At 41.4% G+C, this 25,093-nt stretch overlaps 2 protein-coding genes across 3 annotated transcripts; one reads left to right on the forward strand and one right to left on the reverse strand.

Moving 5' to 3' along the window:
* The first annotated feature begins 2,156 nt into the window (after positions 1-2,156).
* Positions 2,157-6,237, forward strand: pdcd2 (programmed cell death 2). Of its 2 annotated transcripts, XM_068305114.1 has the most exons (8): positions 2,157-2,432; positions 2,621-2,726; positions 2,957-3,013; positions 3,288-3,476; positions 3,554-3,694; positions 3,784-3,884; positions 4,330-4,443; positions 5,521-6,233. In XM_068305114.1, exons 1-8 carry the CDS (start codon positions 2,253-2,255, stop codon positions 5,698-5,700), a joined length of 1,068 nt encoding a protein of 355 aa, XP_068161215.1. In that variant the 5' UTR covers positions 2,157-2,252; the 3' UTR covers positions 5,701-6,233. The 2 variants fall into 2 exon arrangements, with proteins under 2 accessions (XP_068161215.1, XP_068162024.1); XM_068305923.1 differs by lacking the exon at positions 4,330-4,443 and having other exon boundaries at positions 5,521-6,237.
* Positions 6,238-6,821: 584 nt separating this feature from the next.
* Positions 6,822-24,587, reverse strand: LOC137593067 (TATA-box-binding protein-like). The gene is made up of 8 exons (XM_068311697.1): positions 24,396-24,587; positions 23,475-23,622; positions 23,118-23,295; positions 22,692-22,779; positions 22,062-22,153; positions 8,434-8,601; positions 8,251-8,345; positions 6,822-6,898 (listed from the first exon to the last, which is right to left on the reverse strand). The coding sequence occupies exons 1-8, from the start codon at positions 24,585-24,587 to the stop codon at positions 6,822-6,824; spliced, it is 1,038 nt and encodes a 345-aa protein (XP_068167798.1).
* Positions 24,588-25,093: the final 506 nt, after the last annotated feature.

The raw sequence follows: 25,093 nt of genomic DNA on the forward strand, positions 1-25,093 counted from the left end.
GGCACGCAAAATAACCGAGCTGCAAGCCCAGTAGGAGAGATCCACCCGACTCATCACACATCCCTTTACAGCCCAGCAACGTACCAACGAATGTTCACTAAAGCTATTATTGTGACTATCAAAGCCCAAATTTAGTCACTGAGAGGAGAGAGAACAGGGATCCTTCTGACACGCCGAGTCCAAGGACAAAACACGAGGCACCATTGCAGTTGTGTACATTTAATTTCCATTCAGTGAAGAACATACTCTCTGTGAGATTGAGGATGACTGGACTAGACTTACTTGGATGAAAACAATTTAGTCTTTGCGATCTTTCGTATTCGACTCTTTGCGGTCAACAGAAATATCGGCGCCACACCCCACACTCTCTCTGTACCAAACAGAGTCACAGCCAAGCACAGGTGATATTCATCAGTCAGTCTCATGCATCAACACACCCACACATACATGCCACACACACTACCCCAACTGAAAACACAGGAAGTAAATCCTTGCCTCTAGAGCCATCGTGGGTTTTGGGGCGATATAAACAATTTTTAGTGATGGGGCAATTGTGAAGGAGTGCTTCAACTCTGTTTTTGAGACATTATTTGGGGAAAAACAGAAATATGAGATGTGTGGAAAAACTCAAATGCCAATGTCAGCTTCAACAGCAACCAGAAAATCAGAAATATTAACGGATGATGTCCTGGCATAGCTTGATGCAGCTAGTCAGAGTTCACCATGCATATCTTTGGCCATTGATGAATCTACAGATGTTACTGGTAATGCCCAGCTTTTGGTGTGTTTTTTGTTCCTTCACAAAGATAAAAAGGAGTTCTGTGACAACCTTCTGGATGTAACATCACTAACACACATAAGAGGAAAGGACATACAGTGTATGCAGCAATAAAAGGCATGCTGACAAAGAGGGGCATAGATCTGAAGCGGGTGGTCTCTGTCATCACAGATGGTGCCCCTGCCATGGTGGGAAAGGAGAGGGGGGCTGTGCCCCGGATGAAAGAGGACACTTACCTACCACTGTCTCATCCATCAGACTGTACTGTGTGCCACTCTATCCAAATATTTTGCTGAAGTGATGAGCGCAGTGATGAAACTCATCAACCTCCTTAGGACATCCTCATCCCTTCAGCACCGCCTCCTGAGAGGATTTCTGGAAGCTGTTGAGATAAATGCCACTGACCTGCTACTGCACCACGATGTGAGGTGGCTGAGTAAAGGTAATGCACTGGAGCGGTTCTAGTCTATTCGAAAAGAAACAGCAACTTTCTTAGTGCAGGTTAACAGTCAGCGAGCAACACAGTTTTCACTTTTTTTGAGAGATGAGCACAAGATGAATATTGCTGCCTTTTTGGTTGACATCACATATCAATGAGCTCAATTTAAACCAGAATAATTCAGGTGCTGATTTGCTGGCAGCTATTCGCTCTTTCCAAAGGAAGCTGGGGATTTTCAAAGAAGATCTTGAAGGAGAGTGTGAACACTTCCCATATCTGCAGGAACAGATTCAGGATGAGAGAGATGTTTCTCCATATGTTGAATTCATCAACAAGCTGATTGGAAACTTCAGTAAAAGTTTCAACTGCTTCGGACTTGAATCCTTTCCTCACCAGAGATGTCAGATTTTCAAAGGAGGCAAAACAGACATTCAAGTGGACACATGCAGGATCTCTACAGCTAAAACTCATTGATCTGCAAGAAAATGCTGCATTAAGGGAGCATTTTGTGGCAACCGACCCCGCTACAGTACGTCCTGGCTATAGACTGTGTCTGAGAGTGTGTTCCCTGGTCTAACCAAAGTAGCACTGCACACCTTGATGGTGTTTGGATCGACTTACAGCTGTGAGTCAGCTTTACCCACCATGAACATAATGTTAACGTTGTTACTTAAAGTGCAGGCCCTCTGTTCTGTATGCTGGAGTCTGCTTAATTTAAGACAAAAAAAGTGCACTTTATTTATTTGTAATTCTGAGGTTTGTGTGTCAGACTTAAATAATAATTTACATAAAAACAAACATTTGCCTGGCTGTAGTATTTTTATTTATGGTAAAATAGCTGCCGGCCTTAGTGTGTGCCGGTTTTCTACCAAGTTGGAGGAATGCGGAACTAAACACCAACAGAAAACAAACACGTGTTTCTTCACGGACGCTATTCTGAGCTGCACCAGCGTGCCTTCATGTGTTTTGCTGGGACAGCTCGGAAAGAATTGGGGTTCGTTGTGTCCACGATCGCTTTCGTCTCTTGACTGCAACATGTCCTCCCCGGAGGTGGTTCTGGGGTTCCTGGAGGATGCGCCCCCATGGCGGCTCCGGTCCCCGCAGTTCCCCAGTAAAGTCGGGGGGAAACCTTCGTGGCTCAGCCAGAGAGGCCTGCCATCGTCCCCCCGGCTGGAGTGTGATGGATGCCGCCTGCCAATGGCGTTCTTGTTGCAGGTTAGTGGCCCATGGCCCATGTTTGAAATGTAATGTAAAACTTTGTTAAAATGATTAATGTTAATCTGATCAAACTTAGTTATCATTGGATACCCATTCTAGATCATTAAGTTATAATGAAGCTAGATCTGTACTCAACCATACATTTGAAGAGGTAACCCTATTAAACTTCTCCATCTTCCTTTCAGATTTACGCCCCGATTTCTGGTCAGGATAGAAGTTTCCACCGGACACTCTTCCTGTTCTGCTGCAGGAGTCCTGAGTGTTACACGAACAACAGCCACTGTATGAAAGGTAACCATCATTACTCATTTTATTCACTTCCCCATGTTAACCCCACAAACATAATGAACCCTGACCTAAACCTAATCCCTAACCCGAACCTTAACCCCTAACCCAAACTTGTTTGTGGGAAAGTTCTTGCATATGTGGAATTATTACATGTAAAGCTGGAAATTTTGTATTGTTTTATGAGAGTTATTACGTTTCTGGGGACAGATTGTGTTTTCTCTTCTTCCTCTCAGTTTTCAGAAGTCAGTTACCTAGGAAGAATGAATTCTACTCATACGACCCTCCACCAGGTATTTGTGTCATATTTTTACAGCTGCTACGTAAATAAATGAATTGTCTTTCATAAATATTAATAAATGTATATGAGCATTCATACAATGTGGTAGGGAAGATGAAATTTATTTTTCAAATGATCAAATTCTTCAGTCTTTGGATTTGCGTGTCAGTATTTTAACATGGCTTTGGTGATTATTCGGAGTTAGTCGTGGTTGTGAAATGCCACAGAAGATTGGCAGATGAAATAATTTTTGTGGCATTTGGGTGCTTTTCCTTTATGTGCCTCAGATGATGAACCCCCCAACGACTCTGGGTCAAACCCAAATGTGCTTCCTGTTTCTGGAGTTAAACTGTGTTGGGTATGTGGTTGCCCTGGCAACAAAGCTTGTTCTCGCTGTCACACAGTTACCTACTGTGGAAAAAACCACCAAACTCTCCACTGGAAACACACACACAAGAAGGAGTGCTGCAGCCAAGGTGTGTTCCACCTTTGAATAATAAAAACGCACATTTTTACCATTCTTGCACTCATCAGTGAAAATTTGTTTGATTAGAGGCATCCGTTGTCACAACCTCACCCTTCCTTTTTTCTGAATCGGAGCTCGTCACTGAGCCTGAGGAGGAGGAAGAGGATGAGAAGGACACAAAGGAGGCTGAGGAAGAAGAGTGTGTAGAATGTCCTTCCTTTGCAGAATGTAAGCTGGTGGATTTAGCTGCACGACAAACTGTAATGCCTTCACATTGTTTATTAAGGCTTAATGCTCACTTTGTATTATTATTTCAGCGCTGGCAGAAAGAGACCTTGAGGAGATTGCTATGCATGAGACTGAAGACAGCAAAGTTTTCCAGCGATTTAAAAAGAAGATTGCTCCAGAGCCACACCAGGTCAAAAAACTTGCTTGGAGAATTCTTAGAGTAACAGAGTGAAGCTCTGCCTGTGATGGAATGGTGGTGTAGTGGGTAGCACTGTCGCCGCACAGCAAGGCGGTTCCAGGTTCGCGTCCCACTCTATGCAGAGTTTGCACGTTCTCCTTGTGTCTGCGTGGGTTCTCTCTGGGTTCTCCGGCTTCTTCCCGCCTCCAAAAACATGCGCTTCAAGTGAATTGGCTGGCGTCCAATTGTCCATAGGTGTGAGTGTGTGCGTGCGTGGTTGTCTGTGTCTCTGTATGGCTCAGTGGTGCACTGGCGTTGCGCCTGGAGTTTCCCCCACCTCACACCCCAAGCCAGCTGTGATAGTCTCTAGCTCCCTGCGACCTGCTACTGCGGATAAAAGCGGCTAGAAGATGTATAAATGAATGAATCTCTGCCTTCTTGTGGTCATTTTGTGCAGGTCGTGCGTTACAGTCGAGGAGGCTGTCCTTTATGGGTCTCTTCTCAGCACATCCCATCAGATAAGGATATCCCAACATGCACCTGTGGCTCCAAGAGGACTTTTGAATTTCAGGTAGTCCCTGCCTCCTAAATGCCCCATAATCTGACAACTGAAAAGTCAAAAAGATTGTTTCTCTCCAAATATCAATATTTGATCAATATCAAGCTCAAGTCATTTGGTAAAAAAATCCCTGTAATGAAACTTTTTCTCTCAGCACAGTCCTGACAGACAACATGCTCTCGTGCGCCATTTATACAAAGCTGCTTGTTTTCAAACGAGTCAAGGTGCATGTTATATAATAGTCACAAGATTAACCATGGTTTTGGTTTCGACTTGAAACTCAGATTTTGAACCTACTGATCAAGTTTACTGTTGAAATTTTTATTTTGGGATTTTATACCTTTAAATTGTCCCAAAAAAAGCAATAATTCTAATCTGGCTGTGATACAGTAGGGTCTATCTGTAGCCACCACTCTGTGATCTCACTCAGTAATTAGTTCATTCATTCATTGTCATGTACTGCCGCTGTATCCACCGTAGCGGGTCACGGGGAGCTGGAGCCTATCCCAGCTGGCATAGGGCATGAGGCGGGGGACACTCCGGGCACGACGCCAATGCACCGCGGAGCCACATATACAAACATGCACACACACTCCTTTCACTCCTACGGGCACTCCTGAAGCGCATGCTTATGGAGGTGGGAGGAAGCTGGAGAACCCGGAGAGAACCCAGGCAGACACGAGAAAAACATGCGAACTCCGCGCAGAGCGGGACTCGAACCCGGGTCCGCCGTGTTGTGAGGCGACAGCTCTAACCAATGCGCCGCCGTGCCACTCCAGTAATTAGTTATTTTTCACAATTCCTATCTAATCAAGACTGAATTATCTTGAAGTGAGGGTACAAGTACCTCAAATTTGTTCTCAAGTACCAACGTTGCATAGGTTATTCTAACTTGTGACACAATTTTCATTTTTATCTCACAGGTATCTCACATCCACTAATATAGTATTAGTTATTAGTAACTGATACTTAGTATTGTGATCATGCTGGTTGTTTTGTTACAAATAAGTTCATTTTTAGTCATTTTATATGGTTAGTTGTGTGTATCTACTGGATATTAATGCATGTACTAATCCTGTGTGTTTGTAGGTAATGCCCCAGCTGCTCAACAGTCTACATGTGGACTCAACAGGAGCCAGTATTGACTGGGGAACACTGGTTATCTACACTTGTTCTGCCAGCTGTAACAATGATGACCTGTACTCTTCTGAGTACATCTGGAAGCAAGACTTCAGCCCAGATCAACATACACAGATTAAACCTACATAAATTCTGCAGGCTGGTGCTGCAAGACACCGATACATGTGAAAACTCACCAGTGAAACTAATCTGGTTGTCACTCTCACTACATTGAGTTAAAGCTTCATTTTTATTTCTGACTCTCAGACATTTTCTGTCACTGACAATGGTATCGACACCTGGATCCTCCTCAAAATGTAAAACACTTCTTTGATCCATGTTTCAAGTCTGCACAAAATGTCTTCAAAATCAACTGACATCTTTGTGTGACAAAACTCTGTGTGATCAAATATCCCCTCACTCATGTTGGCGGAAATAAACCGGGCAAATTCTGTTAGTTTGCTGTTGAAGCAAATTTGTGGAATAATGTGTAATAGGTGACCAAGCCACTTCAAATGAGGGCTACTTTTTCACTGAACACACGTTCTGAGTTCATGATTTTTACATTCTGCCTGGCTGCAATGTGCAATTAAATTATGAAACCAATTCAATAAAACTTTTGTTTTTGCTCATAGAAAGAAAACAAACCTGTTGTGACCAAGATGACTGTTAATTAAACCCTTCTGTCAAATATTATTTTACAACTAGAAATGTAATGGAAAGAAAAAACTGAATATTACTGATGTGAAAGAAAGCTTTAGTGATGAGCCAATAGAAACAAGTTTATTGATAAACAAAACAGCACATTCAATTTTACAAGAATATGATGACGGTGTCTGGTCTCCTGCTTGGCTTCTGCGTAACTAGTGCATGATTTATTTGGATGAGCATTGATATTGCAAAACTCTTAGCAGCATTGTATGGAACACAACTAGATTTTAAAAAACTACTTATTTAGAAAGCAAACAGTTAAAAAGAAGCAGAGTCAGACTGCTTCACTAGTCTATAATCTCCATTTTACAGTTTTTACAGTCTCTTGGATGTCATAAGAACTACGGAAAACATTTATGACAAAAGGTTCCAAATGAATGAGATGTTAGTGTATGATGTATAACAACAACAACAAGCAAATCTCTAAAAAGTTTTGAACCATGGAAAAACATGTCCCAACCCTTATTGCAAACGGTCCACTTGCAGGTCAAAATGCAGACTATGCTGCATATGGATAAAAAACCAAAGGAGACCGGTTGGGGATAAAAGAACTGCAGCATCTACCTCTTTCGGAAACATTGCAAAATAGGGTGGATGTTGTCAAATGCCTCAAAAATCTCTGCTGTCTCCTTGGCACCTTCAAAACAAGCACAGGTATGATTCATTACTAAAACGAAAAAAAGGGCCCATCTCTCACCTGTAATCTGCTACAGTAGGCTCCAGCCCAGTCCATGAGCCTTCAACAAAGTTGTGATGAGGACACATTTTAACTTCTGATCATTTACTAAATACTAAAGAATGCACTTCTTCGCATGTCATTATTGTACCATTGAACACTGGGTATATCACACAGTGATGTCACCATGGTGTTCCTTTAATCAGTGTTGTAATATACCAAAATGAACTCTATTTTTCCCCTGGGGGGGAAATAATTTTTCCATTGTAGCACGCTGATGATGGTTAGTCGTGTGTGTGTGTGTGTGTATATACTGTATATATATACATACACACACACATATATATATATATATATACACACGCTGTATATACTGTGTATATATAGTATATATATACTATATATACAGTATATATATATATATTATATATACATGTTCCGGTCATCTGACCGGAACACCTTGTTCCACGTGTCATCTGTGTCTCCCATGTGGCTTCCTGAAAACTACACACGCGCTTTTTTATAGTTTTCTTTCAGAAATGTCTTTCTCCTGCCACTCTTCCATAAAGGCCAGATTTATTTAGAGTACGACTAATAGTTGTCTTAAGGACAGATTGTCCCACCTCATCTGTGTATGTCTGCAGGTCATCCAGTGTGAAGTTGGGCCTCTTGGTTGCTTCTCTGCTTAGTTTCCTCCTTGTTTGGGCTGGAAGTTTAGAGGGACGGTCAGCTCTTGGTAGGTTTGCAGTGTTTTCATGCTCTCTCCATTCTGATTTAATTGCTCTCACAGTGCTCCAGGAGACGTTTAAATATTGTGAAATCTTCTTGTATCCCATTCCTGCTTTGAACTTTTCCACAACTTTATCCTGGACCTGCCTGGTGTGTTTTTGGTGTTCATGATGCTGTTTGTTCTGCAGTGTTCCTTTCACAGACCTCTGAGACCATCACAGAGCAGGTCCATTTAAACAGACCAAATGACACATACTGTAGGTGCACTCTGTTTGTCACTGTTAGCCATTTAGGTCAACATTGGATCACTCAGTCTTCAGGGATCTTCTGGAATCGTTTGGCTGAGCTGAGAGAACAGGGAGCCAATATTTTTGTACGTCCTGCTTTTCAAAGCTTTATTTGTCAAAAAAGTATAAAATGGATGCTTTTCATTCCACTTCACAATTGTGTGCCATATGGTGTTGATTCTTCACAAATATTTCCACTTTTTTACCTTTTTGTTTGAAGCTCGAAATGTGGCAAAATGTCAGCTGTTGAGGGCCCAATACTTTTGCAAGAACTGTACAGAGAAATGCAGGACTTACCTGTGAGCACAATTTTCCCAGAGGCGAAAATTAGCAGAGCGATTTTGGATTTCATCATCCTGTAAATAAGTGCTGGAAAAAGCTCAGGTTCATACCTGAAATTAAAAAAAAATTTTTTTAACAATCACACAGATTACTTTAGCCACCCCCAATAAATGGATAAATGATGCAATCATAAATTACCTGCTGAACTGTTGATGTGTGAGGAATAATGACTCTAGCCGAATGGGAAATTTCACATCGCAGGTTCCCACCATGTTCTGAATTCTGAAGTCCAGGAACTTTGCAGGAAAGCCCAGCTTCTGCACCACACGGGCATATTTTCTGGCAGCTAACCTAGACTGCTGCTCACTGGAAATAAAAGTGAGGTGGATTATGGTAAGTGAAGAAAATGAGACAGGCCAAAAGAGACCAAAAAAGATTTTACATTTTATTGAAAGTCAAGATGGGATGACATCCCTACAAGACGACACTTCCCTGAAGATGTGGCTTTTTTATTCTGAGCTTCAGTGGACAAGATCAATAAATAAGCTGCGTTCTGACTGATGTGGCTGAGAGATGACCAAATAATGAAACAACTGCCGCAGGCTAAACACCGGAGAAAACTGATTAAAAAATTTTTTTTATTTTATTTTATACACTGTTATAAAGGGGCTTTCTCCGGACCAGATGAAAACAATGGTGATCAGGAGTGCAGAGGAGTTGGTGAAATATAAGCAATAAAGACGGACAAGAATTGTTACTACACCAAAGATCAGTACAACAGAATCACTTCAATATTGGGAGCTCTACAATTTTGGACATGTCAGGTATTACATGGAACAGTTGAAAAAATCATCATCAATGTCAGAAACATGGACTAATGAACAAAAAACAAACAAAAAACCCATGTATTTGTGATAACATGGGATAACATTAACTTTGAGACTTTAAAGAGCATGTTGATATCTTTTGACAATATAATACCATGTGAAACTGTTAAAGGGTCTGCAACAAACTGGTTAATTCTTGTATAAACACTGTCTGCTGAAAGAGGTGAATATGATCATTATATTCTTGTGGAGAAGACTGGCAAGGTCAACGTCTAGTTTTGACTATCCATGATGTTAACAAACCTTGTGTCCCAGGAAGAATGTAAACATGGTTATACTCTAGGGTAAAAGGCTAATATCTGGAAGTGGATTAGGGTATGAACGTCTGTCAAAATTCAATGTATGAGCTGGCTGAAAACTTTTAATGTCTGAGTTTGTTGATTACGTATTCTAACGAGAGAGATGTTTTGTTGATGATTTAGGGGACGGGAATCTTACAAGCCAATGGCTTCTACCCGTTAACCCGTTTTTTTTCTTTTCAGATGTTGTTGATGATGTTTCAACACTGATTAAAGTGAAATATGTTGTAATAACATGTCTGGAAAGAAAGAAAATAAACTGAATAAATAAATACATACAAGCTTACTGTGAACAAAATAGCCATGAAACCCACAAGAGCATTCTGAACAAAAAAAACAACAACACCAAAATGCCCAGAAAAAAGTGTATGTGTCTGTGTGTGTGTGTGTGTGGGGGGGGGGGGTTACTTAAAGAAACACAAAATTACTGTCTCTAATCTCTACGATCTCTGATATCATCCAAACATTTACCCTTCTGATCGTACGCACTGATAGTAGACGTAAAATCTTAAGCCCGAATCCAAGCCCGAAATTCGGGCCAGGCCGGGCTCAAAATGTCAATAATTACATTCGGATTGAGTCGGGCTTTAATAACGTCGGGCTCGGTTCAGGTCGGGCTGGATTTTTTAGGCCCGATCTTACGTCTATGCACCGCTCTAACATACTTCTCTGCCACTCCAGACTTCCTCATACAATACCACAGTTCCTCTCTGGTCACCCTGTCATAAGCTTTCTCCAGATCTACAAAAACACAATGCAGCTCCCTCTGGCCTTCTCTGTACTTCTCTATCAACATCCTCAAAGCAAATACTGCATCTGTAGTACTCTTTTTTGGCATGAAACCATACTGCTGCTCACAAATGTTCACTTCTGCCCTTAGTCTAGCTTCCACTACTCTATCCCATAACTTCATTGTATGGCTCATCACCTTTATTCCTCTGTAGTTGCCACAACTCTGCACATCTCCCTTGTTCTTAGAAATGGGCACCAGCACACTTCTCCTCCATTTCTCAGGCATCGTCCAACTATCTGAGATCCTGTTGAACAACCCAGACAGAAACTCTACTGCCACCTCTCCTAGACACTTCCATACCTCCACAGGTATATCATCAGGACCGACTGCCTTTCCACTCTTCATCCTCTTCAGTGCCCTCCTCACTTCATCCTGACTAATCTTTGCTACATCCTGGTCCACAACAGTCAACTCTTCTAGTCTTTCTTCTCTCTCATTTTCCACGTTCATCAACTCTTCAAAGTACTCTTTCCATCTTCCCATCACACTACTGGCACCTGTCAATAGACTTCCATCCCTATCCTTAATCACCCTAACCTGCTGCACATCCTTCCCGTCTCTATCTCTCTGTCTTGCCAGCCTATATAGATCAGTCTCTCCCTCCTTACTGTCCAACCTAGCATACAAATCATCATAAGCCCTTTGTTTGGCCTTTGCTACTTCTACTTTCACCATATGCTGCATCAATATGTGGAAATCAATTGAATAGCATCACAACAGAAAAAAAAATCACATGTGAAATACCCCAAGGCTCTGTCTTGGGGCCGAAATTGTTCATTTTGTATCTAAATGACATATGAAAAGTTTCTGAAACTTTACAACAGGTAATTTTTGCAGATGGTACTAATATGTATTGCTCAGGACTGGACATTTCTCAGGTAATTTCCCAGGTGGAGTCAGAGCTGATAAAATTTTAAAAATGGTTTGATTTAAATAAGTTATCTTTAAATGAGAAAAAGACCAAATTCATGATTTTTGCATACAACAAATCAAGCAAAGAGGTCAAATTGATTTGGAATGGGATTGAAATTGAAAAGGTTTATGAAACAAGGTTCCTGGGAGTGATCATACTATAGATCATCAGATCTGCTGGAAGCAACATATACAGTATATCAGGAATAAATTATCAAAGACACTTGGTGTATTGTACAAAATTAAATACATATTGAATAAGTAATGCCTGCACAAATTGTATTTGTCACTTGTGCTTCCATATCTTTCCTACTGCTGTGAAATCTGGGGAAACACATGTAAAACATATGTAGATCCTCTGATTAAATTGCAAAAAAGGGCAATAAGACTAAATCAAATCTATTGAAATTTGTTGATATTGTAGTTAAATATGTCAGTCAGTCATCTTCAGATTACCACTGCTATACCTGCCGCAGCGGGTCATGGGGAGCCGGAGCCTATCTCGGCGGCATAGGGCGTGAGGCGGGGGACACTCCGGGCATGACAGCAGTGCACCGTGGAGTTAAATATGTTAAAAATTGTATTTCGCATTGTAAATAAGGACATTCCTTTAACCATTCAATCCTTTTATAAACTTAGAAAAAGCACATATAACCTTCGAGGTCTATTACGATTTGAGTCTATTAAAGCAAGAAGAAATGTCAGGCAAAGATGTGTGTCTGTACTAGGAGTGAAACTCTGGAATGATTTGGAAGATGAATTTAAGTAGATAAAAATTGTCTAAATTCAAGAAAAAAATTAATTGTTAATTGATGGTTATAAATGTTTGTAAATTTGCAGAGGTGAAGCCATTGGATAATGGTCAATAATTCAATTAATGTGAATGTTGTTAAAAAACAAAAGAATGTTGATGTTGTTGTAATTAAGTTGTGTTAATCAGGATGGGCTTATATAAGCAATTTACTTCAGCCCAGTCCTTTTTTGGTTATTATCAATACAATGAAATATGTTTTGTTTTTAAATGTGAAAAATATGAATAACCAAAAAATGTCATTCATTCATTCATTCATTCATAGATAGATGTAACAGAGAATCTGGTCATTTTTCATAATAAAACATCTTTCAGACATCTTACATTACTTCCGAAATAAAACGGAAGTAATGTGAATTATTTTTTATTTCTATGCGGCCTGGTACCAAATGACCCACGGACCGGTACTGGTCCGCGGCCCGGGGGTTGGGGACCGCTGATCTAAAGAACATTGTCAGGGTAAGGCCATTTTTATCCCAAACCAACACACACTAATGCATGCTTTTATCACTTGTAGAATATATTACTGCAATGCTCTTCTTTCTGGTGTCTCTAAACCAACCCGCCCATCCTGATTGCATTCAGGGAAATCTGCCAAAGTTTATTGTTCCCACAATTCATCAAGTCTAGCAATGGAAAGCCGATCTTTTGTTGTATGACTGGAGTCGCCACTGCATTCTCCTTTAAGAGGACCATTCATAGTCCAACCCAACATAGTTTTAATGGCATAAGAACCATCATCAGAACTTCGAACAATTTCCTATGGCTGCAGTGCTTTGGGAACATTTGTGCCAATCAGAAGGTGTACTGAAGAGTCAATCTCTAATATCTTTACCCCATCAAGGTGTGGCCATCTCTGAATATCTTCCTGCTTAGGAATATTTCCTTGTTGTAGAGGCATGCAAGTCTGAGTAAAGATATCTAGCAACTCGCAAAAACAGTCTGTATCCAAACCGGCCACCCCCAAATCTGACACAATGTTGTGTTATGAATTTCCATTTAACTATGAAAATAACAACAGAACACATCTGCTTACACAGACAGCACAACACTTACTCCACATTAAGTGTGTTTTTTTGCCTGGTCTTGCGTACTGGTTGGTAACTTGTCAGCCCTGCTTTGCAGGGTCCTGATGACTCCAACTTGTGCTCCAGTGGATGGTGAGAGTCAAAAAGCAGATAGTGCCCCGTGTGTGTTGGTTTCCTGTATACCCCAACACTCAGACTTCTGTCATCTTTTATGCAGACCTCACAATCCAGAAAGGATGTGTTCTCCTTCACATCCTCTCTGGTGTACTTGATGTCGTTGTCCACTGAGTTAATGTGTTCGGTGGACCTCGTGGATTTTGATCTTGACCCATGTGTCGTCCATATATCAGAACCAATGGCTTGGCATTGCTCCATTGAACGAGGTCAAGGCCCTGTGTCCCACTTCTTCCATGTACAAATTGGCCACAAACACATCCTTGTTTCTGCCTATAGAGGCTCCCTTTGTACTAGAAATTGGTGGTGTTCAGGCAAGGATCCAGAAATAGGCAGATCTAGTCAGGGTTGAGGTTTGTTCTGTCACTGTGGGTGTTGTCTTGTAAAAGCCGGTGCCTTACTGCTTCCAACGCCTCCCATTGTGGGAACACATGTGAGTAGGGAGGTGTCATTGTAGAATACCATGGTCTCCAGTCTCAAAAGGAGACAACTGTCTCACCTTTTCTACACAGTCCAAGGATTTCTGTATATGGTAGGGATTACAGTGCGCCCTCGTTCTTTGTGGTCAATGCGTTCCAGGAACCACACGATTGAGGAATCGACAATCGAGATCGCGATCTATTTATCTTATTATTTACGATAATTTAAATGTTTATGAACCCTCCCCATACTGATATTAAACCACCTTCAATCTATATTACCTTTTCCCACACTTTTATTGACTGTTTAAAGCACTTTTGTGTCTCATGAAAGTCAGAGACTGACGGAAAGAGCACACTTCCGGATGCCGTCAGCCAATAGAATGCGCGTACGGTATCACGTGGCTGCCAACCAAATATCCGTGATGAGGTGGACTCGCAATTGTTGATGTGCAATCACATGAGGGCGCTTTATATTTCCCACTAGTGCGGCCAAGATGGTGGCACATGCTTGGCGATGTTATATATGACCAAGTTGATTCTGATGACAATAGGTCTGAGGGGGCTCATGAATTTTGGGGAGGCCACATATGCATGGAATGGCTTCCCCAGGATACATACAATAGTAAAGTAGGCGTTTTATGGTTTCCTCCTTCTTAAGCCAAAGAAGTTAATTTGTCTATGTCTCTTGACAGGTCTCGTCACGTGATAGGTTTACTAGTCCTTCTGTAGCGTCTTAAGCAACAGAAAGAGTAAACCATAAGCCGAAAGCTATAATATCGCTTGCTGCAGCTCAAAGCGTCCGATGAACAGTTGACAGAACAGCTGCATGAACAATCACAAGTATCGGATCCTGAACCAGGGCCATCCAACGCCCATACCAATGTGTTTCCGGTAGCCTAGCAAGTGAAGCTACAAACCTTCAATATGTTTTTACACCTTGAGAACATAAATGTCCAAAGTTCACTGGCAAATTGTCTGTTTACTTGTTAACTGTTTAGCAATGGGTTGAGGAGGTGCGCAGGTGTTTGGAAGTTAGGCATATGCCAGTAGCTGAACAGTTGTTGTTCGTTACTGACCATCTGGATGGGGGTGCTAGAGCTCAGATTAATTTTCACTCTAGGGTTAACAGATACCCCTGACAAAATCTTTGCTATTTTGACTGAAAATTATTCTTGCTCTCAATCTTACATAGCTGCAGTTACAGGGTGAATCGTTGCGTGATTATTCATATAACCTCAAGTCCTTAATGGATGTCGTTATTCGTAAAACATTACGGGGTATTCCCAACTCTGATGTACTCTTGTGTGATCAATTTATTGAGCATGTGCTTGATGACATGTTACGTAGAGAGCTAAAACAGCATGTTGGTCAAGATCCAGCCATCACATTTATTCATCTTATGGGTATTGCTGTTAGATGAGCAGAAATAAGCAGACAAGGACGTAGAAGTAAACCTCGGGCCAACTGTTGTGACACATACTCTCAGGCAGTGGAAAATTTTGAATGGACTACAAATGCAGTCATGGCTAGGCCAAATGATGAGACTGCATAAATAAAAGTGTCTCTGTAATCACCAAACTCAATTAGACGCTATCATGAAGCATGTCACTGCACGGTCACCGCAGCCTAGCCTAAACTCAGCTAAGTGTTTCCCAGGCCGACGGAAAGCCAATTTGTCACCGTTGTAGTAGGCAGGTCATATTGCCCACTAGACAGCTAAGACCCAAAGAGGCACTAGTTCTGACATTGAGGTCTACACTCAAGTGGTGGGAAGGGATTCTGAATACCAGCTGTTGGAAAATGAGACCTCTCTGGTGTAGAGAGCCAGCCAACAGGAAAGGGTCGTGTATGCTTACCTGAAGATCAAACTGAAGATCCCTTTTGATTTAATACAGACTGCCCAGTGGTGGAGATCTGCATGAGTGGCATTATGTTACCCTATCTCTTGGATACCAGGTCAATGGTCACCACAATCACAGAAAGTTTTTTGGGAAACACTTTAAGTCACAGGGTATCGGGCTGCTGAAAAGATGTCATTGGCTACGCCTTAAAGCTGCTAATGGGCTAAAAATACCTTACAAAGATTACATGGAGCTCGATGTTACTTTGTTTGGAAAGACTCTGACTGAAATGGGTGTTTTCTAGGATCCACAGGGTGAGCCCATACAACAACAAAAGGCCACACCAGGTCTCTTAGGGATGAACATCATTCGCCGCTGCTATCATCTGCTCTTCAAACAGTTTGGTCCAAGTCTTCTTGAGTCGCCTGACCTCCAAGCAGCTAGTAAGGAATGGACAGATACACTTTTTACATATCAGCTTCTTGAGGCTTTAAATGCACAGGTATTTGGGTAAAGCCAAGTTCAAGGTCGGGCCATTCATGTTCCTGCTAGTTCTGCGAAGTGGATTCACACCACCTGCTCTGCAGCTGCCAATATGACCCTTCCCTCTGTGCTGCTCAAACTCTTAGTGACTGGAAACACTCTCCCGGCTGGCATTCTTGTGTACTCCGCGCGTCTTTCTGTTCATTCTTTTTGGACGTGTTGAAATTTCTGTTGTAAATGTGGGTACTTAAGATGTTTGGCTACGACCTCACACACAGCTAGGCGAGCTGCATGTGGTGGACCCACTGCAATCAGGAAACAGAGCTGTTGTGGAGGAAACAGAGTAGCAGAGCACTATAGCAGTGATTCAACAGGTGAATGCAGTGAATCCCCCACTCTTGATCTGTCCAGTTTGTCATGGTCCAACCTCTTCTTTGAACAGACAGAGCCCGCAATAACAATTTTGCAGAAGCATGGCATTGTTTTCAGCCAAGGAGAAGGAGACTTGGGATGTACTACACTGGTAGAGCAAGAGATTCCTTTATTTGATGAAGCCCCGGTGCGGCAGCGCTATCACAGGCTCCCACCGTCCCAATTCGAGCAAGTCAAAGTCCACATTCAGGAGCTTGTGGACAAAGGTGTTGTGCATCCAAGCTGTAGTCTATATTCCTCCCCCATTGTGGTAGTTTTTAAAAAACAGGAGAGGTCAGTTTGTGTGTAGACTACCGTTTGCTCAATGCAAAGACCAGGAAAGATGATTATTCTCTGCTCAGAATTGAGGAATCATTGGATTCTTTTTGTTCCGCCTTTGGGCTGTTTGAGTTCAATCAGATGCCATTTGGGCTTTAGCAATGCGCCCAGTACCTTTCAAAGGTTTATGGAGCGCATTTTTGGAGACCAGAGTCTTCAGTCTTTGCTGTTATATGTAGATTTTTTCATCTTCTTTTGATCAGCATCTCCAACATCTTAGTCTCATACTATCCCACTTTAAGGAACACAATCTGAAATTAAAGCTACTTCTTTCAATCTGAAGTCAAATACCTGGGCCAGAGTCAGAGTTGGCAGTTTTTGATTTTGAGCTAAAAATCCAGCCAGGACCTTGTAATCGTAATGCAGATGCTTTATCACATCAGTTGCTTCTCCTTTGTATCCTTAAGCCATAATCAAATAAACCTCATGCCTCAAACGTGCCATGCTGTCCCTGTCATTTGTCAAGTACAGTAGCTGCTTTTCCCTCTAGGCCCACAGCTGACTTGAGGGCCTTACAGGAAGCAAATCCAGTGATTGGAGCCTTCCTACAGCATTAAAAGAGAGGAAAAACTTCAACAAAACAGGAAATAGCTAATGCATGTAAAGACGTTAAGAAGCTTGACCAACACCGGGCCAGAATTAGATCCAGGGATGGTGTCCTATATCGCCAAATTCAGACACCAGGGGATGGAGAAATTCTACTTCAGCTTGCATTACGACCATGGTCATCAAGGCATTGAACGCACCACTAGTCTCGTGAGGCAGAGATGTTTTTGATCATTTATGGGACGAGACATAGAGAAGTACCGTCAGGACTGCAACCGCTGTGTGTTGGCCAAAGCAGTACAACCAAAAGTTTGGACATTCTGAGGTGGTTTGGTGGCTTCTAAAGTACTGAAAGCAATTGCCATGGACTTCACTGTATTGGATAAGGTCAGTGATGGATGAGAAAACGTGCTGGTGGTCACCGATGTGTTCTCTAAATTTGCCCAGGCATTCACAGCACCGGACCAGCTGGCTAGTACTGTTGTTCGCATGCTGACTGAGAAATGGTTTTACATCTGTGGTGTACCCAAGCGTAATTACAGCGACCAAGGAAGGAGTTTGGAAGGAGTTCTGTTGAAACAACTATGCCAACTGTACGGAATCAAAAAGAGCAGAACGATACCATATCATCCGGAAGGAAATGGACAATGCGAAAGATTTAATCAAACATTAAGTAACTTGTTAAACACACTTCCTCAAGACAAGAAAAGAAAATGGCCCCAATACGTACCTCACCTGCGGTATGCCTCAAATATAAAAGAACATCAATCCACAGGCTACTTGCTATATGAACTCATGTTTAGTCAGAATGCCAAACTACCTGTGGAATTCTTGTTAATGGCAGGCCCCCTTCCCCATTTTCTTGGTGCCAGTTTCGCAGACAATAACTAGAGAGTTTGTTAACCTTAACATTCTAAAACAGCAAAAAATACCCAACACTGCAACAGCCACATTAGGACGAGAGGAGTGTCTTAATGTGGAAAAACGGCCTACAAGAAGCAACACGGGGCTGCATTCTAACCCCTTCTGCCTCCCAAGACCAGTCACTCAAACCCCTAGCCTCCACAGGTAGGACCTCTCAGGTATACCACAGTCAACAGTCAGGCAGTCCCAGACACGTTCCGACCTTGGTTGTAATATGACACCGAATCAGTGACCTTTCAAAATAGGGGCCAATGCAGCAGGGATACCCTTAGGACCCGGGGGAGTGGGCGGGAGATATTTAAGCACGCTGGTAGCAACAATCTCTCCCTCTCTACTACCAGCATCAGACGTCACACGTGGAAGTGCAGCAGCAGTGCGATAAGCCACGGCAAACATTTATCAGCCGTGTGTGTGATTTTAGTAGTGTTAGCTTCATGTATTGTGACAGCTTATGACACACCCTGACATAAACCCACTGACTTTCAGACAGCTAATAACTGGCATTTTTAGGGACTTATTGTTCACCATACTTCCAGCCATCTGTGTGTGGTTTAATGAATGCCATTCTCGCTTTTAGTTTAAACTTAGACTCACTTTATTAATCCCGCAACGGGAAATTATCTTTTGACTCACACTATACAGAGAGATGTTACACATGCATACAGTGCCATAAAAAAGTATTTGCCCCCTTCCTGATTTCTGTGTTTTTTGCATATTCATTACTTGCAAAAGTTTCAGATCATCAAACCAATGTTAATATCACACAGAGACAACGCAAGGAAATACAAAATGCAGTTTCTAAATGATGATTTTATTTACCAAGGGGGGGGGGGGTAACAAACCTATCTGACCCAATGTGAAAAAGTAATTGCCCCCCTTGTTAAATCAGAAAGTAACTGTGACTAACCACAGTTTTGGAGCAGGTGAGTTTCAGTTTCACAGGCCACACCCAAACCTGATTGCCACCACCTTTGTTGAATTAAGAAATCACTTAAATAGAATCAGTTAAAAAAAGTGAAGTAGGCTACAAGATCTCAAGAACAAACGCATCATGCCACAATCCAAAGAAATTCAAGAAGAAATTAGAAAAAAAAGTGATTGAAATCTGTCAGTCTGGAAAAGGTTACAGAGTCATTACCAAGGTTATGGGGCTCCAGCGAACCACTGTCAGAGCCATTATCCACAAATGGAGAAAACTGGAAACAGTGGCAAACCTTCCCAGGAGTGGTCGACTAACGAATATTACTCCAAGAGTGCGACAACAACTCATCCAGAAGGTTACAAAAGCCCCTAGAAAAGCATTCAAAGAACTTCAGGCCTCGCTGGCCTCAGTTAAGGTCGGTGTTCACGACTCCACCATATGAAAGACACTGACCAAAAATGGAATCCATGGAAGAGTTCTCAGATGAAAACCACTGCTGTCACAAAAGAACACAAAGGCTCATCATTCCTTTGTCAAAAAGCATCTTGATGATCTTCAAGACTTTTGGAGAAATATTCTGTGGACTGTTGAGTCAAAAATTGAACTTTTTGTACGGTGTGCAGCCCGTTACATCAGGTGTAAAAATGGCACAGCATTTGATAATAACAACATGATGCCAACAGTAAAGCATGGTGGTGGCAGTGTGATGGTCTGGGGCTGCTTTGCTACCTCAGGACCGGGACAACTTGCTGTGATTGATGGAAAAATGAATTCTGCTGTTTACCAGATGATCCTGAAGGAGATCATCCGGCCATCAGTTTGTGCCCTCAAACTCAAGCACTCTCGGATCATGCACCAGGACAACGATCCAAAACACACCAGCAAGTCCACCTCTGAATGGCTCAAAACAACCAAAATTAAGGTTTTGGAGTGACCAAGTTAAAGTCCGGATTTAAATCCAATTGAGATGCTGTGGTGTGACCTCAAACTGGCAGTTCATGCCAGAAAACCCTCCAATATGTCAGTGTAGAAACAATTCTGCAAAGAAGAGTGGACCAAAAATTCCCACAGCGGTGTGACAGACTTATCACCAATTATCGGAAACACTGGATTTCAGTTATTGCCTCAAAAGGTGGCACAAGACACTATTAGGTTCAGGGGGCAATTAGTTGTTCACATACGACCAGATAGGTTTGGATTTTTTTTGTGCCTTAATAAATTGAATCATCATTTAGAAACTGCATTTTGTATTTCCTTGGGTTGTCTCTGTGTGATATTAACATTGGTTTGATGATCTGAAACTTTTGAGAATGATGACTATCCAAAAAAACACAGAAATCAGGAAGGGGGCAAATGCTTTTTTACGTCACTGTATATACAGGACCCTGAAACAAACACACAACACACTAGGGGCCTGTAGGTATGCAAATTAGTATAGAGGGAGGCAGAGTGATGGGTCGCGACTTCAGGGTGCGCCCCAAATGAGCAGCTTGTAGGCGGGACGGCACCTTACTCAAGGGTACCGCGGCAGTGAACGGGAGGTGAGCTGACACCTCCTACTGTCAGCTCACACTCAGAGGATGGCTGGCAGGAGGGGAAATCAAACCGCCGATGTCTGATTATAAGATGTCTGCTCTACCACTGAGACACTGCCACCCAATTCTAGTATTGGTTAGTGCAGTGGCAGACACATACCTGATCCACGCCTGATTGTGATCAAGTCACTGGATGAACCAGGTTAATTTCCATTTGCTGGATTGTTTTATGAATGAATAGTTTTCAGAAAATGTGTGAATTAATGTATCGTAGCCTAATTAACTATTATTTTTTTTATAGAATTATCCACAAGGGTGACGTCTGTCACTGTTCTTTCCTTAGTATTTTAGAGTTAAGGGCTTTTGTTTTATTTCCCCTTTTATTATTTTATTTTATCTAACAAACTACAATAGTCGATGGGGCAGAGGTACCATCAACCACACCGGCCGGCACAATTATCAAAAAGTGGTAGAATCAGTGGGAGGCGCATGGCTCCATTTATTTAGTGACCCCTTTTTATTGTTTTGAGCCTTATTTATTCTATATTCTACTCTTTTGGATTCCTTGCATGTTAATTGGCACCATAATATGCATATTTTATTGTGTGTTTTGGGCACTAGATCGTGAAGCCTCGGCTATTTTCATGTGACCTACGACTGATTATAGGCAGTGTACGGTGCCAGTACCTATTGAGTGTTTTACACTGTGTGGCTTTAGGCCTTCCTCATTGACCAGCCCTGTAATTTTGGGTGTCAGACTTTTAATTATTTTGAATATTCTTTTAAATTATTTTGTCTTAATAAATTATAAATTCCTTTTTTAACTGCCTGTCTCTTGTCTTGTTTGTTCTGGACACTTACCAGCGTATCCAATGGGTAGATAACAACCACTAATTCAACACCACACTCTCTTTATGAATTATTAAAACTCAAACATATCCATTAACAAACACTGACAGTTCTGCATTCCTTAAGTGATCTAATGAGAAAAATATGGCACACTTAATTTATGTTCTATAAAGATGATCAAACAGGTGTCTGTCTTAAAACAACACCATGGCGGTACTCCCGAGGCAATGGCTCCACATGCTTGATGACATAACAATAACAAACAGTGGAGAAAACTGATGACGCACAAACCAATTAATTCCAATTCACTTTTGGCTCTGATCAATAGTCTTTTTTATTTGTACGCTGCACACCGATCAACACTTACAGTCACATTCGAGTGCCCGTAAAACAAAGACAGCACTTTAAAAGACAGAAATGTCAAATGCGTCCAAAATGCATCCAAAATGCGTTTGACAGAAAAGTTCACCCCATTGCTCACCCCACACCATAACTACAAGTGATCGGTGAACACATGTGAGTGGCATTAGTTATTAATTTCTGAAAACACACCATAGTGCCACTCTTCACACCACAAGTCAATGCAAACAAATGCACAATCAGGCACATGCATATTGGTCCAAACTCTCATGGCTGGCTCCTACACTGACCTCTTAGCACCAGTGCAGACCATCTTCCCGGAGCTGAAAATTAGTGCAGTGGTCCTGGGTTCTCGTATCCTCATGATGACTGCAGCAAAACGCTATAAGAATTGAGAAAGCCGCAGTGATTACAGTGATGACTCATTTGTTAGTCAAGATGGCTTCTTTCTGTCTACTTCAGGGGGAGGGGAGTGGAGGGGTGCTCTGATTCCTCTTGACCTTTCGATGGCACCATAGAGCAAATGATTCCTAATGAGGTGTCGGCGCATGCACAGGCACAGCTGACTGAAAGTATCAAACTTCATGGGTCTTCATCTGATGATTTCATATTGTGATACAGTATTGTATAATTTAATCAATATTTAAGGTGCAAAATTGCATAAATAGTCTTTAAACAGTCATAAAGATCACATTATTAAATTGTGCTTTATTTTGACTTCCAAACATCATTCCACTGACTGGCAGTGTGATGCTAAATTATTCATTACATTTGAAAATCGAATGGAAGATCATTTTACGACACTTGTCTCCTCCATAGATACTTTCAAAATTAACATTTCTCTTAAACCCCAGTGATAGCATTTAAAAACATAAAATCGTTGACAACAAAGAGCTGAAAGTAATAAGCAACAGTCTCACCTTTGGGTTGTACTCAACATTCCTAGCTTTCAGAGCAATGGTCTTCAGATCCAGTTTACACCCCAGATTTACAGTAGATACTATGTTTCTAATAACAGCAAGGAACACAGGAAAAGCTGCTCAGATTGAGGGATTATGTATGTTGCATGGAAATAACTGCATTATAGACAGTTTTGTAACTATAAGTTTGTGACTAAAAAGAAATGCCATCTACTGTGTGGAACGTCAGTTATATTTCACTTTGCTGTCTAAATAATTTAAATGCCACCTTGTTATAATTTTTAATCCTTGCTCTAGGAATATCTTCTAGAATCCATTGTATCACTGACCAGATGAGTACATTAACTGGAAAATTAATGAAAGCAACCATTTAGAGATATTGTGAACTGAAACATAAACCATTTTCCCATTTGAAATGAAACATACTGTAATTGTGGTATAATTCCAGAACTCTCTGGATCTGGTTTGGCTGGTGTGAAAGGAGTCATTGGGGTTAGTGGGGTGTTGTAGAGTGGGGCATTCCCGGGCAGTGCTGTGGTGGTTGAGCCTGCTACTGTCCAGGAATGGGAGGGTTGAGGAGTCTGCCCCAATGGACAGGGAAGGCCTGCAGAGAAAAGAAAGATGCTTTCAATATAAAGTTCCAGTGTAGCAAGGATAGGGATTAAAAAGTTAAAAGTAAATAACCAAGATTTGGTACCTATGGCAAAGATACCAAATGAGATTATTATGATCTCATCTCATACTACTTAGAAAGGATGAGAGGAAAAAAACAGCGAGTTGTACCTGTGTTTGCCTGCTGCTGCTGCTGCCTCTGCAGTTCCTCCAGCATTGACCAACTGTTGTTGCCCTGGACAGACTGGGGTGTCATGAATGAACCATGGGGCATCATGGGACTGAATACTGGCAGGTATGGATACAGATTCATGGTAACCTGTGCAAAGACAGGGAAAGAAAGGCATGAAATTTGGTCGGAGCATAAATGTCATAACAGTTGCAGCTGTAACCAACAAATGATTGTTGTTTGCCATGTAACTACTGGTTACAGTTGGTTACATAGCAACAGCAACAGTTTGTTACAGTTAGTTACCAACTGGTTACAGTAGTAACTGTAACCGACTAACATTTGTTTGTTACAGTAGCATCTGTACCCAAACGATAGCGCATGTTAGTGCTCCTCCCTTTGTGCTACTTTACGAAATCATAGATATAATTTAATTTTGTGGTTTTAAGCTTTTGACTGCACAATTACCGAGTACTGGTACTCTTAACCATGAATCAAAAATCAATTTCAAAACGGGTCCCATCATTGCCAGCACATGTCCAGGTTGTCTTATTTTTTTGACATTTCAAGAAATAATGAAATTTAAACCATGTTGATCAGTGTATCAGTGCAGTGTCTGCACACTCTTCCCACACTAAATTGCTCTGGCAACAAAGCAAATCCCTTTTAAAACTGAAAAGCACTCAGAGTTGAGTCTTATTACTGATTTCAAACACCTGGAAAGTTGAACTATGTCTGAGTAAGCAGCTGAAGACGAGAAGATTACAATCATTTCATCTTCACAAAGATACTGGCAGATTTTCAATAAATCACACCAATATGATGCATCATACCTCCTTACTGTTTTCCAGCTCTCTATTTATTTCTTCCCCCTGGTTATTAAACATTGTTTTCAGGGTTTTTTGGCTCCCAAGGTCTTTTACATTTTCCAATTCTTCCTTCAGCTCCCCAATGCTGTTCTCCTGGTCCTGGTGTTGCTTTGATTGTTGGTACATTGGTTGTTTGCTAATTGGTCGTATATGCATTGCTTGCTCATGCATTGGTTGTTTGTGTATCGGTTGTTCGTGCATTGGTTGCTGGTACATTGGTAGTTGGTGAACTGGGGGATACGGCATTGGATATTGTGGGTAAGGTCCATAGTAAGGCAGACCGTTACCATTTTGATGCATTTTAAATGAAATGTACTCTCATATGTTGTGTGAAAGCTGTTTTAATACTGGACATATGCTTTGATCAATTTTTCTTTGTTCTATTTTTATTTGAAGGGTTGCATGTCTGTCTTTCAACTACGTTTAATTTATGTATAAACACAACATCTGTCCACTAATGAAAGAGCTTTTAAACAACATCAAAGACGACCTATAACAGCTATAGCAAATCTTGAAATCCGGACAATATATCTCTATTTGTTTATTATATATCATTCTTTCATTCATTCATTTTCTGTACTTCTTTTTCCACTTACGTGGGGTTTTTGGAGCCGATCCAAGTGGACTTGCGGGCATGAGACGGGGAGGTGTTCCGGACACGTTAACAGTGACTCATAGAACCACATGTAATACGAACAATGCACACCTATTGACAATTTGGAATCTAGCTGCATGTTTTTGGAGGTGGGAAG

This window comes from Antennarius striatus, chromosome 1, assembly GCF_040054535.1.
Source record: "Antennarius striatus isolate MH-2024 chromosome 1, ASM4005453v1, whole genome shotgun sequence".
NCBI lineage: Eukaryota > Metazoa > Chordata > Actinopteri > Lophiiformes > Antennariidae > Antennarius > Antennarius striatus.

What these genes read in the sequence shown, in the direction of transcription:
- pdcd2 (XM_068305114.1), top strand. Translation starts at nt 2,253, where the DNA reads ATGTCCTCCCCGGAGGTGGTTCTGGGGTTCCTGGAGGATGCGCCCCCA. An exon ending in GAAGGAGTGCTGCAGCCAAG is followed by an intron (nt 3,477 to 3,553) that starts GTGTGTTCCACC and finishes TTGTTTGATTAG; the next exon opens with AGGCATCCGTTGTCACAACC. An exon ending in TTGCTCCAGAGCCACACCAG is followed by an intron (nt 3,885 to 4,329) that starts GTCAAAAAACTT and finishes CATTTTGTGCAG; the next exon opens with GTCGTGCGTTACAGTCGAGG.
- LOC137593067 (XM_068311697.1), bottom strand. Translation starts at nt 24,587, where the DNA reads ATGCCGTATCCCCCAGTTCACCAACTACCAATGTACCAGCAACCAATG. An exon ending in ATGTTGAGTACAACCCAAAG is followed by an intron (nt 22,154 to 22,691) that starts GTGAGACTGTTG and finishes CAATTCTTATAG; the next exon opens with CGTTTTGCTGCAGTCATCAT. An exon ending in TGGGAAAATTGTGCTCACAG is followed by an intron (nt 6,899 to 8,250) that starts GTAAGTCCTGCA and finishes CTTGTTTTGAAG; the next exon opens with GTGCCAAGGAGACAGCAGAG.